We start from the raw sequence: 17,090 nt of genomic DNA on the forward strand, positions 1-17,090 counted from the left end.
AATGAAGAATGTGAGCCAGAATGTCTGTAGGAATGTAGAATATATGCAAGAATATTTTCTCAAATGAGCTGCCAAGTGCATCAGAGTCCTCAACTATCAAAAAACTAAAACTAAACTGAAAATGCCATCATCTATATATATGTAATACTTATCACATATGCCTTCATATGTATATTTACACATATTACATATATGTCTATATATATTTACATATGTTTGTGTATATACTTATATGTATTTACCCATATATTTGTATGTATATTTACACATATATTTGTATATATATTTACATATATTACAGATATATGTCTATATATATTTACACATATATTATGCAAGAGAACACATTTGAGAACCATTTTAACCAAGAAAATCAGAACCAATGAAGCAGAGAAATAAAAGGGGATGGAACTACCAAATACACGGAAATTCTTGTGCTGTACTTTTACACGCTTATCTGGAGTATTTGGAGATCAGAAAACATGGATTATTATTTTTTTAAGATGTTAAGACTGTGCAGCCTGCCCCTCACATCCATGACAAGAGAGGGTGAAGAATGCCGGAGGACAGAGAGGCTGCCGCCCTCCACGGGGCGGGGGGGGTCTAGCACCAATGATATGCAAGAGCAACAGAATACAGATAAAAAGAAACTAAAACATTTTAAAAGTGGAAGGAATAAAAGATAACTTGTAGTAATTAAAAAAAATATATGATCTGCATAACTTCAAACCTAGGGTTAAACTGATGACACCCAAAATGTAATAGGGTCATTGCAAGTTAATTCCTGGGAAGTATCTGATGATAACAGTTTGTTCCCTTACTAACACACTTTTTTTCGGCCAATTCCAAGGCAGGGCTAGAAAAGGAAATTAAAACTAGGCCTTACCAATCACTGCAGGATCAAAGGTGACACAAAATCCTAGAAATTGACCTTAAAATACTTCCGAGAAAATTGTGGGCTGTTGTGGGTCCCCTGGCCATACAAGCATACCCACTGAACACTTCCTTGGGTCTGATTTCAACCCAGAGCACAGAAGCCCTGCCACTGATACGTGTTCATTCTGAGCGGCCTAATTTGACTTCATTCTGCTTGGGCTTCAGTCCAATTGGCAGATGTCCTTGTAGAAGCTGATCTCAGACACTTTCCCTTTCTAATTTTTTGGCACAGTTGCTCTGTTGCATGGGATATCATCTCTGAAACTTTATCTTGGGTTCCCCAGGTTTTGCTTGTTTTGTAGCTTTGGTTTTCTCTTAAATCTTCCTGCCCCAAAGAGGTTCATGTGAAATACTAAATCACTGATTAGTGATTAGGAACCAGCCAATGACTCGCTTGCAAATTTCCAACCATTCCTTGCCTTCTCCCTGCCTCCCTTCAAAATGAGTAGCCTCAGAAGCAAAAATGCAAACACAAGGTAATCTTTGTGAACGCTGTACAAATGCACCATTTTCTCTTACAGGTTGGTCTTTATAGAATGAAATGCCAGAGCTTTGATATTTATTATCTGAAATAGGTTTAACATTTGGAGGAATGTGTTCAAACACATAACTTTGGAAAGAAAAGCAAGCTGATCGAACAGAGAACAGGGGTAGGCAGAAAACGATTTTGCTGTGCTGGGGGGCAAAGATAAAAAAGTAAGTCCTTCTGAGCATAAAGAGCTCCCAGGTGAGGTAAAAGTAAACTACAAATCAATTTCCAACTCTTCATGAGGGCCACGAGATATCAATTTTAAATATATATGACCACAATATCAATAATGAAGAAATCTTATGTTTTATTTAATACTTTGGCCAGATCAGCCCCTTTGAAGGGGTCACTAGTTTAGGAAAGAAGAACAACAAACCATCATTCACTTTCCTGCAGGTTCATCGTTTTCCTAATTATTTCTATTGGTCCTGCTTTACTCTTTCTGCAAATTAGGGGTAGGGGAAGGGTTTCTACATTAGATCAGCAATGTCTGGTTCTTATCCAAATATTCCACCTAATAAGGACGTAAGTTCTCATGGACTGGACAACCACTCCGCAACATTCCTGAGAATTGAATAATATAATAATCTTGAAAGTCAGCAGAGTGGATTATCCACTTTTTTTTTTTTTTGGACTTGAACTTGTGACCTTAACAGTAGCACTGCAAAAAAAAAAGCAAATGTGCTAAGCACTTTGCCAGAGTAACCTTCCATGTAGACTTTTCATCTTAAATACACACAACTGAAAACAACTACAATTTTTGGAAAATTATGTACAAACCCAATACTTCTTTTGATTACATATAAATACAAATTAGCTATTTTTCCTAAAAAGTGGTTATAATAGTAAATAAATACAAAATAAATCTGACCATTATACTTCATGTGCTGGGGTTGAACCCATATAAAATGTACAACTAAATACATTTTAAAATCTTTAAGGAATAATTCTCTGATTAAAATATTTGTTTTCCCAACTTCTTTTCGTAGATATAAATATATTTTCAAAATAGCTGTGTTTTTTTTTTCTCCATTCCATTCCATAAATAAAGTCTTCATTGGGAAATATTAAAGTGTCAACTTGATTTTTTTTTTGCTTTTTTTCTAAAATATATATATATATTTATCTTATTTCGCTGTGCTAACGACACCCACACCCCTCGACCACCATGTCCTGATAGTTCTTTAGCACCACCTTTTCATTCTCGTCAAGGTACAGCATGGAGATGGCACTAAGTTCTGTGGGGACACAGCACGCCTTGGGAATCTTAGAGTTAACTGAGTTGACCAGCGTCTGGACAATGGCGTGATTCGTGGAGTTCAGGTGGTCGGCCAGGGGGAACGGGCACTCCCCGTGGCAGTAAAAGGCATGATAACCCGGGGGGGCCACGATCCAGTCATTCCAGCCCACATCACTGAAGTCCACGTACAACGGGTGTCTCTTACAGCTGGACTTGAGGCGTTTCCGCTGTTTGTGTTTCACTTGACGCTTTTCTCTTTTGTGGAGAGGGTGTCCTTTCCCATCGTGGCCAAAGGTGACCAGCAAGGGCCTCATCTGTGACCAGCTGTGCTCGTCTTGGTGCAAAGACCTGCTAATCCGCACGTGCCTCTTGGAGACCCCGTGGCTGTCCTCCGGGTGGGCCACCTCCACCACAAAGCCATGGTTGGCGCGCCCCTGCGCGGTCCACCTCATCACCGCAGGGGTGACGTCGAAGCTCTCCCACCGGCTGGCATTCTCAGTCACCAACCTGGTGTCCAGAAGTCTGGTCACGGGGAACTTGGAGTTGGCTGTGGCAGGTTTTATAATTTCATAAATATTAATTCGGTGATGGAAACTGCTATTGGTTTCCAAAGTTTCCTGCATCTGTTCCCGAAAGACCTGAAGTTCTGCTGAGGTGATAAACTCCTCCGTGGGGACAGAAGTTAAATTAAAGAAGAATCGCCGGGTTGTTTTTCCACTCATTTCTGGCAGTTCTTCCAAAGATTCTAATTTGATACAAAAAAGTGGGAAAAAAAAGAAAAATCATTCAGTAAGGCAAGTATGACAATCAGATAGTACATAAGGATTTATGAACATCACTTCAGGGTTTGAGTTAGCCCACGTAAAAGTCTGCAGTCAGAAAATTAAAATCCCCTTTAGATAAAGAAATGATTCTCCCTTTTCTATACATTTATGTCAATATACACACCATGAAACAACATTTCATAGTTCATTGTTATGTTTTTGATCTAATACATGAATACTGCTTCCAGGTGGCTATAATAACGGGGAAAATGGTGAAGCATTTCTTTGGAATTCACAGACTTTAGGGCAAAAAGCAAAAAAAAAAAAAGTCAGCACTATAGTTAGCAGAGGTCTAATGAGTGAGGATTTGAGGAAATTATTGCATTTCTTAAAAAGAAAAAGGCTTTAATGTCAATCCCTTAAGCGGTATTCTAAAACATTACTCTGCAATTTAGATGATTTACAAATCTCGATATACAGATTTTAGTTTCCTAATTAAAGACTCTGAAACTCAACATCAACGATGACATTTTGCAAAGTACACCCTACTATTTTACTCAAAAGTGCAGAGACAAAGGCATTTACAGGGATCCACTTCTTTAGAAACGTAAGGGTGGTACTAGGACACTGTAGTAATTAAGGCTGGATGATTTCAAGAGAAACAGCTTCCCAACTTTGTCTGTTCTGTCACCTTCTTATGACCTCAAAAATCAAAATCTCATTTTAGATGCTTTTGGGGAAAAAATGATTCTCTTCTGTTTGTATTTCCTTTATCTTAAAAAACAATAAACCACATAAAAAATAAACACCTACCCAATGACAGGCTACAGGATACAGACAAAACCCCCCAAAACTCATAAAAATCTACAGAAATGCCAGTATGATATTCATGATGTAAAGGACAATCTAATCACAGAATAATCACTGTATATCTATTATCGTTAGTTTAAAATAGTCACTTAAGGGGGCTATTCTTAAACGCTCTTCCTGATTTAAAATTCCAGGACTTCAATTTTAAGGAGTGCTGCTCTCTCAGCAAAGAATAAAATATAACATAGCATCCTGAATGTTTAGTCTGCAAATCATCAAAGGTGCACATTATTATTAAATTGACAGTAAATTAGCATTAGAATTTGAGATATTTGGGTTTACTTTCTTCTAGCTTTACCACATCCTGTTATTTCACCTTCAACAAACTTTACCTGTTTCATTCAGGATCCAACCGGAGTGCTAACAAAGTCTATTTGGCCCCAGTTTCATGTCATCACCATAAGAGGAAACCATATTTTCATTAATTGTATGGTTATATTTCTCCTAAACCAAACAGCTATTCATTGTTCATAAAACGTTCGACGGCTTAGCAAAGGATAATCGCTTCAGATCACTCACTCAAAGGTTCTACCTGTGTAAACCTTCATCATCAAAGCAACAGTCATCACTGCAAGCTGAGGTCCACAGGGGTGGTTTACACCAAATTATGGAAGAATGCTTTCATGGGAAGCTTCTCAAACTTCCACCTTCACACAAAACTCCTAGGACACCTGAACTCTTCAAACGCAGATTCTGATTCAGTGGGCGAGTCTGGGGTGGGGCCTGAGACTCAGCATCTCCAGCAGCTCCCAGGTGAGTGAGGTAGAGCTGGGAGCTGGGCAACTGCCCTTTGAGTCTAAGGGTTTTAAAGGATGTTTTTCACATTCAAGTATAAATTGCCAGGAGCATAGTTTAAAGTGCCTTTTTGTTAAATAATATAAAAATGAACAGACGAACCATTAATGTTGGCCAAGGTGTAAGAGTTGTGGCCATGGGTGAGCAGCCAGACGCAGAACAGAAAGATCTAAAGCTCCCCTCCTCGGACAGGGAGACCAACGGGCCAAGAAGGGAGTCCCCCACAGTCCCCTTGAACCTGCTAACCCACACTAGTGCGGATCCCTTTGGGCAACCACGCAGGCTCTAAACACCACTGCTGGCTAATGGTACTTTGGGCCAGGCACTATTTTTAAAATAACCCTCCCACCAATCAACCAGAGCTCTCCTCTGTGGCTCCAACAAGTAACAAGGATTGTGTTCAGCCCCCTTCTCTCCTCTCCTCCCTGCAATTCAGGAGCCCTCTGATGTTTCCCCTGAAGGAATTCTTTCAGCAAAGAAGCCACCAGCTACCAGAGAAAAGAGGAATGATGTAAAAACCAGCAGCATCCTTCAGACACAATGGCACATCCTGGACCCGGGTTACCGACTTTGACTTCGTTGATCCCAGCACACCTAAGAGTGCTCTCTTTTCTTTTAAAGAGGAGGAGGAAAGGCACAATATCTGGGGCCTTTGTGGAATAGCTGTTTTAACAAAGATGCCCAGAGAAATCACATAGATAGACAGACACACACACACACACACACACACACACAGAGCTAGGAGAAGGATGAAGGGACAATCTTCCAGCTAAGTGTGAGACACAAGTAAATGAAGTAAAGAGGATGGGTATAAAAGGGGCACAAAGTAGAACAATAACTCTCCAAAAGACTACTATAAGACTGAATTATATAAAACTGCCACCACTCAACTGGATTTAACCTATAAAAAAGCAATTTCATGTGCTTTAAAATTTCATTGGAGGTAAGTGGCAAAAAGGGTAATCACTTAGCAAAGGTAAAACTTACAGTATGAAACTTCACAAGTAACGTGAAGATCTCTCCAACTTTGCGCCTTCATCTCAGTCAACCTAATCCCTGAAGGACCGCTACCCCTTCTTACCACAAATGCCTCCAAGACAAGACCCCTGACTGCAGACTCTGGTCACAGAGATAAATCAGAAGGTCACAGGAACCCCCAAACCCAAGAAAACAACTGACCAAGCTTAGGACACCTATTACCCTTTCCTTTGATCTTCAAGGGAACATGAGTTTTTTTCTAGAAGGTAGAAAAAATCTGAACCTTTTGAAATGAAGTAAAGAAAAGAAGCTGCAAATCATTACATCAAGTCTAGGGATTCTGAAGACAATGGAGCATTTACCTAAGTAGGTAATGTATGCTTTTCTGGAGGAATACGTAATTATTAATTCCCTGTAAATAACCCTTATTGAATAAGTTGTACTTGCCCAGGGATCTGAGGATTCCAGCCTGTCTTAAGATGTGGGTTCCTGAACCTCTAAGTTCTTATCCAAATAGATGGAGCTATGGCTGCAAAGATGTAGGAAAGTAAAGAAAAACAAGGCTGCAATGACATTCAACCTCTCCTCCAAATAGTGAAGTTCTGACTTAATCATCCATACTGTCAATTATTTATCCATATCAAAATAATCCAAAAGATAAGACTGAATTCCCTCAGCCAGCCTAGGTCCACTTTGGCCTCCTCTTCCCTTATTCTTTCCTGTCAGATTGTGAGAACAGGACATGAAGAAAGAATTCATCAGGATAATGACAGCAAGTGTGCTGGATGGTGGTTTGTGCCAAGTCTGGCACTAAGAACTTTATGTGAATCACCTTACAACACATCAATAGCAGAGGAACTTTTACTAGCTCCATTTTGTAAATGAAATAGTTGGAGCTCAGAGAGGTTATGTGACTTTCCTAAGGTCACACAGCTAGTAAACAAAGAGCATAGCTATGAACTTGAGTCTACTGCAGGTCCCAAGTTTCTGGCCACTAGACGGCACCATCTAACATAGGGGAGGAGTCAAAAACTCAAGCAAAAGTCAAAACCATTAGAGGCCGATATATATTTAACACAATGATAACCACAGGGTGAGTTCTGTCCCAGTTAAAGGGATAGAAATGGTGGAGGGAACAGATAGAATTAAATAGCAGAAAAGTAACATGGCAGGGGCCACTGGGACATACAGGTCTTGTCTGGAACCACTGATATTTTGTGGCTGCCTTTTTGTCCTACAGTATGAGGAGTTTTAGCAAAAAGTGAGTTATCATGTTTTGAGAATTTTGCAACACTCTTTGGACAAAAACTGTCCATTAAGAAAACAACAATAAAAACCTGGGAATGTTCTAGCAAATCAGTAAGGTTGGAAATTACTGCCCTGAAATAAAATGAAAGTAGTGGAGAATAATACATAAAATTTTCCAAAATATAAAATAATGGTTAGAGAATTGATGTATCAAGGAGAAAAAAAAGATAAGATACAGAAGGTTAAAATGAATCAGTTTAAAAACAAAGACAACAAAGGAGATGGCAGCTAAAGAAAGAGCATGGTCACGGTCACCAACTCTGATTTGGCCTCTACCCACCCTCAGGTCCAATGCCTTTGGAATGATCCGGGGCCCTCTTATTATTGCCTACTTGGTGAAATGCACAAAGGGCAAGTCTTAAAGAAAGACAAAATAGCTCAGCGAGGAGGGATCAAGGGGGAACAGAGAGAAACCACTGAAAAAGAGGCAAAATGGAAAACAGTAGTGCAAGAACTATCTCTGGGCACCAAAGCCTCAATCTCTATGAGCATTTCCAAACAGAACGCCCCTTCTACCTAAAGGGGGGGGCCCTTTCGCAATCACACTAAAATACCTGGGGACACTAGGGAAGCAACTCAAGGGGAGTACTGGTTTGGGGGGTATATGTGTCCAAATCCTTGCGCTGCACTGGGAATTTGTGATACCAGCACTCTGTCACAGGACAGTGGTTGTTTCTTGAACTTTTCTTTTCAATGGATATTTTCACGAAAATTACATTTGTGGGAACAGGGTTAATCTCTATTTCAAAGCTTCAGTCATAGAGGCAAATAATTCAGTTATTTTGGGCAGAAAGAGAACCGTGTCCTTCAGAGTCTAGAGAGCAAGCACATGGTCCTTCCAATACTGCAATATGACAGGAAAGAATAAAGATTTTTGCAAGGCCAATCAAGTCAACCAATTTCAATATGTTTTTAACTACAAGCAAAGCACAGAACACTCTTTCCAGTTGGAGAAGTGATTTTTCTATCCTCAGTGGCAGTTCCGGTGCACTTTTTAACAACTTTGAAAAAAGAAAATTTTTCCAGCACTTGCACTTTCCTGAATAAAAGCCACTGTAGGAAGGAGTAGACAAAGTTTAATAGGAGAAATGACAGCTGATAATTTCTGCTTCAGATCACCTACAATGGACCCACTATCTTCACACATTGGTTGAAAGAAGGCCATCATGATATTTCTTGCCCTCTATTTCTCCAAATCACCCAGATCCCACACACACATAAAATCAACAGGTAATTCTTATAATCAGGTCTTTGGTCCTTTACCAAATAAATGCCCATAAAGTCTCTAGGAACCAAATTCTGCTCTTTAACCTGCAGCCTTAATCACATGGTTTATTAAAAGATTTTTTTAGTGCCAATACATGGATGTTTTATAAACGAGAATGTTTAGAAAAACCAAATTCTGGGTTACACAAAAATGAAATGGTCTTCAAAAAAGGGCAATTTGTAGCTTAATGATTATATGCTAGTCATAACAAGAAAAGAAATGGGTTTGTTGAATCTTGGGGCAACCATTACATAGCTTTTTTCTATCATCTAATCGCATTAAGATTTGAAGTTACTACAAGTTAATTTTAAGCAAGTTGGTAACTTCTATGCTGTTTCACGTATAACATTTACACGTTTAAAGAAATAAATTCTGACTTACAAACTCAAGCATGCTATTTAAGCTAAAATAATACATTCTAATAAATTCTGGCCTGTTTAGTTTTGGTGAAGCCACTTCTAGAGGAAGGAGAAATATGCAGACTTCACTGATGGAATCCTCATGCAACTGAATGATTTTAGGTGTCAAATGCCTTAAACAATCTATCTTCCTTTTAAGTTCTAAGAGACACACAGTACCTTCCTGGCCGTAAAAATAAAGTTAAGAATGGTTTCCATGCTATAGCTCCAGGAGAGGTGGCTGAAATAGCAGTTCTTATTATGTATTTTCTATCCAGAAAAACAATTCTAATCAGCAGCAGCTGGGAATGATAAGCTGGATCTATAATCACCCCAAGGTGGTGATGACAGAATGTACATGAACAAGAACATTTCTACGTGACAACAGACAACCTCTACTTTTAGTGGATGAATCCTGAAAGAGTAAAATAAGATCTTATTTCCTTTCAAATCTGATTTCTGCTAGCCGAGAGCACCTCACCTAGAAATGTGCTGAAAAATGAATTGATTATCCATTCAATGTCCCCTTCATTACATAGAGCTACCTTGATGAAGTACCTTCTGTCATGTGACCTGCCCTTAGGACCCCTTCCCACTACCAACTGCTGTTCTCACAAGTATAAGTCCTCCTTCACACTGCGAGAAAAAGTCTGGCTGTGACACTACTGATTGATTTATATCAGAACATAGATTTCCACTTGAAATTGACCACCTCAGCAGGGCAAGGCAAGAAAAAGGGAACTATATCCCAGTTCTCTGATATCCTACAAGTTGTTGCTCTGTGATATACAACTTTGGACCATTCTCTAGAACTTGAATGAACCCGGGCTCTGTTTAGAATGCGTTAAGCCAAAGGAGCATTTAGAAGTGTAGAAAAAGAACTGAAGTGGAACATATTTTTGACTAACTGCCCTGAGAACCTGGGTGCAACAGATCTCAATAGCTGCTCTAAGACATTTTAAATCCACTAAATGCCTTTCTGATGAAACAAGCAGACTTATCCTACCTTAGAAAAACCACATCCAGTATCATAAAAGGAAAAAACCCCCACATTTCAATGCACATGAAGGAAAACAGGCAACTGCTGCAAAAGCTTTTATCTGAAGGCTAGCCTTGTCTCTACTCCGGAGTTCATCTCAGATTTAAGCACAAGACAAGAAAGTCATTGTGGAAACAATAAGATTGATTGTGGAATTGATCTCCCACGAGGATTAGATAGGGATTTGAAATATTCCAAACCAGGCCCAGATCTACTGTAAATTAGAAAGACTTTGGGGCCCTGGGCTTTGATTTTTTTTCAGTACTATCTCTGAAAATTCTGCCCTTGGCTCTGTCATGCCTGAAACGCCGGCTTAAGTAAGAGAAGCAGATTTATAGAGCAAAGGCTTCCAAGCAGACCTAAAGATATCCCAATCTGCCCCCCTCCTTCTCATTCTTCTCCTATGGAATTCTTGCACGTTTGGCTGACAAGGGGCATGCCTTCTGCCCTCATCTTCCCCATCACTTGATTCCTCTCCAGTTCCTGGAGGAGGAGTCGCTCTTCTGGCTGCACGCCAGGAAAAGGGTGCAGACTTACCAAAGGGGAATCCCTGGCTCTCCCGCCACACAGGCAGTGCGGAAAAGCCAGGTCTGGAATGGAAACGTCTGCAGCGCCCCGGCCAAGCTGCCCTTCCAAGGGACGCCTGCCATCCGCCCTCAGTGGGGCGCTTTGCTGGACAACTCCCCGCCCCCGTCTCCACCCCCACGCCCCGGCCCCACGCCTCACCTTCGTGGTGGAAGCTGCGCACGGTGTTGGCGAGGCTGGCTGCCCTCTCCAGCCGGTGGTCTGGGGCGGGAGCGCCCGGCTGGCCCGAGTGCCGGCGGTACAGGTCCAGCATGTAGGGGGGCACCACGGCATCCCTGCTGGGGGTGGGTCTCTGCTTCAGGCCGAACATGCTGAGCAGCCGCAGCTCGAACTCGCTCAGGACGTCGTCCGAGGGCTGGGACGCGGAGCGGCCAGAAGACGCCGCGAACTTCCTCCGGCCCAGCTCGGGAATGAGGCCGGCCGCGCCGCCCAGGAGGACCTGGGGAAGCAGCAACGCTAGAAGACAGCGGGTCCCGGCCACCATGGTCGACCTGCGGACAGGACCGACGTGAGTCACGGAGGTCCCCGCCCAGCCCGCCCCCGTTCCGCCCCCGCGGCCCCGGCGCCCGCTTGGGCCCCTCGCTTCCTCCTCCAGGGTGCCCACCCGGCTGACAGCACTAGCGGGGATACTTCAGAGGAGCTGAAACTCAAACGTTTGGGAGAATGGAAGACCCCTAGTTACTGAGCCTGATGGCTTTCCGCCTCCCATCCCATTCTCAATCCCTCTGACAAGATGTGCCCCCCCCCACCCCACCCCGCGTCAATGACTGTCACCTATTTTTTTCTTTTCTGTGACACGCTGACAGCCGGTGTAGGGAACCTGGGGAAACCACCGCTTGGTCTCACACCCCTCTGTCCCCTAAACTAACCCAAACACACAGCGCTTGCTTGCATATAAACACGCACAAATGGTGCATGTGACTTCCTTAGAGGCACTGTATAGAACTTCCTGATACACACACACGGTCTGTAACTTTCAGAGCCAGTAAATTCAAAAGCACATCTTCTGAAGTCACTGGCAACCTGTGGCCGGCGCCTCTTTCTTACCTCAGAGACGTCAGGGCAGGCCACTCCATCCCCGAACCCCCTCCCCGCAAAGCAGTCAAAATACACCGGTACTTGCTAGGATTAGGTAGATGACTAACATCTATTAATTCACGTGTCAGTATAAGGTGGCACGAAAGAACTGTCCCCTCGCATTCCTGGCAACAAACAGGAAGAATCCCAACTTCAAATATTTTCTCAAATGGGACGCGGCTCTGAGTACAGAGAGCAGGTCTCCCGGAGAAACCTGAAGAAGTTAGAAGGATCGCCATGGCGGGGCGTACAGGTTGGCAGCTAACGGGTGAAATCCAGGCGCCACCCTCTCCAAGGGATTTTTTTGACTTAAAAAAATCATCTAAGTGTTAACAGCCCTAATAAAATGCCAAAGGGGGGGAGGGAGGAGGGGCGGAAGACTGCGAGCAGGGAGGGCAAAGCCGACAGTCGGCGGGGCGGTAGGATGGGGGCATCCCCGAAGGAGCTCGGCTGCACGTGGACCTGCTCTGTTTACTTTCCGCCCGGCCTGGCCCCTGGAGGGGCTCAGCCGCCACGGCCTCCGGGGCCCAGCGCCCACCCCAGTCCCGGCCCACGTCGTCTACCTTTAGGAGACCGCAGACCGTCTAAGAAGCACGCGGGGACACGTCCATTGAAAGAGCCTCCACATGGAAAAAGCTCTGGCTGAAGGACCTGGCGCAGGGACCGGGTTCCCTTCCTTCGCCTCCTCCTTCTCCTCCCGGGTGCCGGCCGGGCAGTCCTTCCCCCTCGCAGCGAACGGCGTCTCGAGTCGGGCCCAGCGGGGGAGTGGAGGAGCGGCGGCGTTCGCAGGCGGCGAGGCTGGATCCGCTGGGGCAGAGGCACCGGCGCGAAGTGGGGAGCGCAAGTTACTCTCCCTGCAAGTTCAAGAAGTCTCCAGCCAAGTGCTGACACACAACAACAGCGAGCAGGGGGAGGAGTGCGGAGCAGGGAAGGGAAGGGAGAAAGGAAGAGCTGGTGCTGTCGTCCTCCTTAGGAACCAGAGCCCGCGGGACGCGTGGCCCCGCGAGGGGCCGGCTCTGGGACTCGAGGGGCGAGGGTCGGGCGCTCGGCGCTAGCTCCGCCGCGGCCCATAGCTCGGGCCAGCCATCCTGGGCGACGCCGGGTCCGGGGAAGGGCGCAGCGGCGATCTCGGTGCCGGGCGAGTTGCCCCCCCGCATCACTCAGCCTTCCTCCAGCGCACCCCCATCAGCGCTAGCCAGCCGAAACCACCGCGGCTCAGGCGCTCCGGCGTCCTCGGGCGCATTCTCCGGCGAGTCGAGCCGAGTCTCGGGCCGCCGAAGCGGGTGGCCGCGCTCTCCCCTCGCTCTCCTCGCCCCCGGGCCGAGCCGCTGTGCCCTTTGTGGCCAGCCTGGGGTCCGATCACACCTCGGCCGGCGCGTCCCAGGCCCCCGAGCTCCGGCGGGCGGTGATCGGCATCGCGGCGCTCGGGCTCCGCTCCCGGCTCCCCGGCGCTCTGCGCGCCGGTCTTCGGCTGCGGCGCGGCCCGGGCAGCCGAGGCCACGGCGCAGCGGCGCGCACGGCCGGGCGCTCCAACCCGCTCCGGGTCTGCGGGCGCGGGTGCCTCGGAGCCCCCAGTAATCCTCGAGGCGCTCGCCCCGAGGTCGTTCGGGTGGTCGGCTGAGCCTGTGGCTGTTGGTGTCCGGCGGCGGCGGCGGCCAGTCCCCGGCGGGGTGTGGGAAGCGGAGCGGCGGGCGCAGCGCTAGCCGGGCACAGCGCGGCGCGGCGGGGCGAGGACTCCGGCGGCGACGGCGGCGGCGGCGGCGGCGCCGTGGCGCGGCGCTCGCGGCTTTTAAAGGGGACGCCGCCTGCCGTCTCCCTCCCGGCCCAGGCCGAACACCTCCCCCTCGGTGGCGCGGCTCGCCGGGGATCCCCGAGCGGGCGGGAGCGGCGCGCAGGGGTGTGGACGGCGCGCCGGGGCAGCCGCGGCGGGGTGGGGCCGAGGGCGGGGACCCGCGGCCGCCGAGGGGGCGCTCGCGCCTCCAGCCCCTGCCCTCGGAAGGGAGATCCGTCGGAGCGCCGGCCCCTGGCTGGGACTCCGCGGGCGAAATCCCAAACACATGCCAGGTCGGGCCTTATTGCCCCTCCGGCCCGTTATTCAACTTTCGGTTTGAAGATGTTCAGCAGTAGGCGATTAAAAGAAGAACTCAACCAAGTTACAAGGCGTCTTGGCATAGGCTTGGGGTACACACTTTTGTGTTTCCCCGGGGTGGGAGGAGAATGAAAAGAAAACTAGAGGTTGGATATTGGGTGTTACTTAAACTTTTAACACAGAGAGATATATGTATTTACATATGTAAATGTATTTATATAAATGTGCACTATTTTATTCCAGTAAATATGTATGTAATACACAAATATACATGTGTATGTCTCTGTAAATATATCCATATATGTGAATATGTGCTAAAGAAAGCACACATTTCTATAAATATATGTCTGTGAAATGGATGTCCTTCTGCTACGCGCGACATGCACAGTGTGGACCGTGTGTGTGTGTGTGTGTGTGTGTGTGTGAAGAAAGGATGAGAGGGATTTTATTTCTTTTTACAGTAGCAATCTTAAAAATCGATGAAAATACCACAAAAACTCCTTGTGATATTTATCTTGCCGAACGCAGAGGCCGCCAATTAACAGCTCAGAGGAAGGTAAAATAACGCCTTGTGAGCCAAGCTGATGGGACAATTCTGGTCTGAGACCTCAGAATCTTCTGTGCCACCTACTTCCACCAGGCCCCAGCAGCAGGTCTATGACATGTGGCCAAGTGACTTGTCTTCCTCAGCTGAGATAGTCCCCAAATCTGATGCACCACAAATTTCAAGGCCAAGGCTTTCAGGCCTTTCCAGGATTCCAGTATCCCCCATGCACAGCCCCACCAGTTTACGCAAAGGATCCCAGAAACCAAAGGGAGAAAGTTTTGGAAAAGGCCAGATGGGCAAAATCAAGTTTGCCTGCAGAGAGCCTTCAGCCTGCACAGCAGAAAGAGAAAAGGCTGTAGCGGGAGCTCATAACAATCTATTATCCATGTGTATTATTTTTTCAGTTGGGAAGCTAAAATAATTCTAGGTTCTGCTCACGTAAATCGGATTAGCAACCCACAGAGGGGAATTAGGCACTCGCTGTTTCTGAAAGTATAAAGGTCAAATAAGGTATTTCTGAGGAAGCCTGCCTACTAGGAAAATAAATGGGGGGCGGGGGAGGAGGGACAATAGTCAGGAACGTGGTACATTTTTTCTTCTGAAAATGAAGCGCTGTGGAAGCTGATTGCCACTCTGAACCATTGGACACCAAACAAGCTGGCAGGAGAACGTATTCTATTCACACACTCCTTAAGTCAAGAAGTGTTTATTGTGCTTCCGAAATGATTTCCTTCCCTATCAAGTGTAATTGAGGAGGTAACAATTGTTTCTGTCATCAGTGAGATTTGAAAAACAAAACAAAACAGAACTTATATGAAACCTAAATCAGTGTGTAGCTTTTAAAGAGGAGGAGAAAGCTGACAGCTATTGAACGTGCCTCAAGTAAGGATGAAAATTAAATCTCTGGTGTCGACATCAAGGATGTCTCACAGCTGCAGGCCTTCATACCTTGGGAGCCTCGTCAGTTTGTGAAATAATCTTTGATCATGAAGAATCGGAGGGAACATTGGCACGTCTGGACACTCTATTCCGTTTCATTGTTGCCCATCACAGAATCTTTTGTGTGGGATATGTGATTACACAGGGGCTGCCCAATGCCCTTTCCAAGCAGAACTTCTAAATGTTGGCCCTGTTTCTCTTGAGCCAGGGCCCTTGGCTGTTTTTTAGAGGTGGCTGCCCTCTTGTGGTGGACATGAGTTTGAACGCTTGGAAGAAAAGTCAATAAATAAATAAGTAAATACATAAGTAAATAAATACCCTCCAAGGGCTGATTTGGGGTACGTAGTACAGGATGACTGTACCTACCCATTTTCCAGGCAATAGGAATAGTTTATCTAAATGGAGATGACCTCTTTTTATTCTCTGTGAACAGCCACCTTCCTATCTACAACTCAGAATGCAGGGTTATTACTTTCAGGTGGCAGCGTGTTTCTCTTGAAAACATCGCTTGCTGCTAGCCTGGTCAATGCTACCTTTTTCAAAGGTTCATTACAAGTTTTTCAGCCTATAAGGTGAGATTCATTCTTCCTGGTTGTATCCCACGTAGCATATCTGCCAGATGTGGGGAGTGGAGAGAGCTGGAGTCAGGGTGGTTTGGGGGAGGTGATGGTAGTTGCAAATTCAACTTCCTCAGAGGGGACACGCAGCTTATGTAAAACAGCAAAGCCTACAAGGTTAGGATTCTATATAAAGGGGGTTGCTGCTATTCCCTTCCAGTCACTTCTTGCCAGTTTTTCAAGAGATACCAGAAACCGCATTTGATTGTATGTGGACACGACCTGGGATGAAATTAAGTGCTTAAAGAGTCATACTTTGGCAACTTTTCCTTTAGCAGTTCAGCCCAGATGATGTTTCATTTTATTGCATCCTGCAGCTATTAGCATTCACCATTGTTCTTGCAGGCCTACCATTATGCAAATTAACATTAAAATAATGTCTTGCATATTGTAAAGGTCACAGCAGGCATGAAATGATCCATCTATACCTTGTAATTGTCATTCCACAGAAACTTGCAGCAACTCCCCAGAGAAACCTCTAGCCTTGGTATCATACCTATCACCTTGTTACCAGTGTGACACCTAACAGCAATTCCACTTACTTCACCAGGAGGAGGTTCTTTCACAGGAACCAGGAGCCACAGCATCTGGTCAATCAAACTTTTACTTCTTTGACGTATAATTATATATGGTGGAAGGATGGGTGGGGTAAAGTGATTTATTTACCAACTAGTAGGCCTAGTATTCCGAGTCTGGGTTATTCCTTTCAGGCAAATACTGACTACTTCTTAAAAATTAAGAGAAAGTGAATTTTATGCATTTAACTAGATTATATTGTATTGTAGGATATACACAGTACCTGCTCTATACACACATTAGTTATAGCCCAAGACATAGTTGGGTGACTTATATTCTAATTCTGGTTTGGCCATGGATGGCTGATTTTAAAATGGTCATCTCGGCCATCATCACAAAATCTGGAAACAACAAATGTTGGAGAGGGTGTGGAGAAAAGGGAACTCTCCTGCACTGTTGGTGGGACTGTAAGTTGGTACAGCCACTATGGAAAACAATTTGGAGGTTCCTTAAAAAACTACCAATAGAACTACCATATGATCCAGTAATCCCACTCCTGGGCATATACCCAAAGAAAACCATAATCCCAAAAGAAA

The 17,090-nt window shown here is 45.2% G+C and overlaps 1 protein-coding gene across 2 annotated transcripts; it reads right to left on the bottom strand.

Moving 5' to 3' along the window:
* Positions 1-1,482: 1,482 nt before the first annotated feature.
* Positions 1,483-13,539, bottom strand: BMP2 (bone morphogenetic protein 2). 2 transcript variants are annotated; one of them, XM_057703751.1, is made up of 3 exons: positions 12,350-13,539; positions 10,851-11,148; positions 1,483-3,450 (listed from the first exon to the last, which is right to left on the bottom strand). In XM_057703751.1, the coding sequence occupies exons 2-3, from the start codon at positions 11,017-11,019 to the stop codon at positions 2,606-2,608; spliced, it is 1,014 nt and encodes a 337-aa protein (XP_057559734.1). In that variant the 5' UTR covers positions 11,020-11,148; positions 12,350-13,539; the 3' UTR covers positions 1,483-2,605. The 2 variants fall into 2 exon arrangements, with proteins under 2 accessions (XP_057559734.1, XP_057559733.1); XM_057703750.1 differs by having other exon boundaries at positions 10,851-11,200.
* Between the last annotated feature and the right edge of the window lie 3,551 nt (positions 13,540-17,090).

The sequence above is a fragment of the Hippopotamus amphibius genome, chromosome 12 (genome assembly GCF_030028045.1).
Source record: "Hippopotamus amphibius kiboko isolate mHipAmp2 chromosome 12, mHipAmp2.hap2, whole genome shotgun sequence".
NCBI classification, from domain to species: domain Eukaryota; kingdom Metazoa; phylum Chordata; class Mammalia; order Artiodactyla; family Hippopotamidae; genus Hippopotamus; species Hippopotamus amphibius.

Bases quoted from the DNA above. Each gene is read 5' to 3' on its own strand.
- BMP2 (XM_057703750.1), bottom strand. From the start codon at position 11,193: ATGGTGGCCGGGACCCGCTGTCTTCTAGCGTTGCTGCTTCCCCAGGTC. The intron at 3,451-10,850 runs GTGAGGCGTGGG...GTATCAAATTAG, and splicing joins GCGCAGCTTCCACCACGAAG to AATCTTTGGAAGAACTGCCA.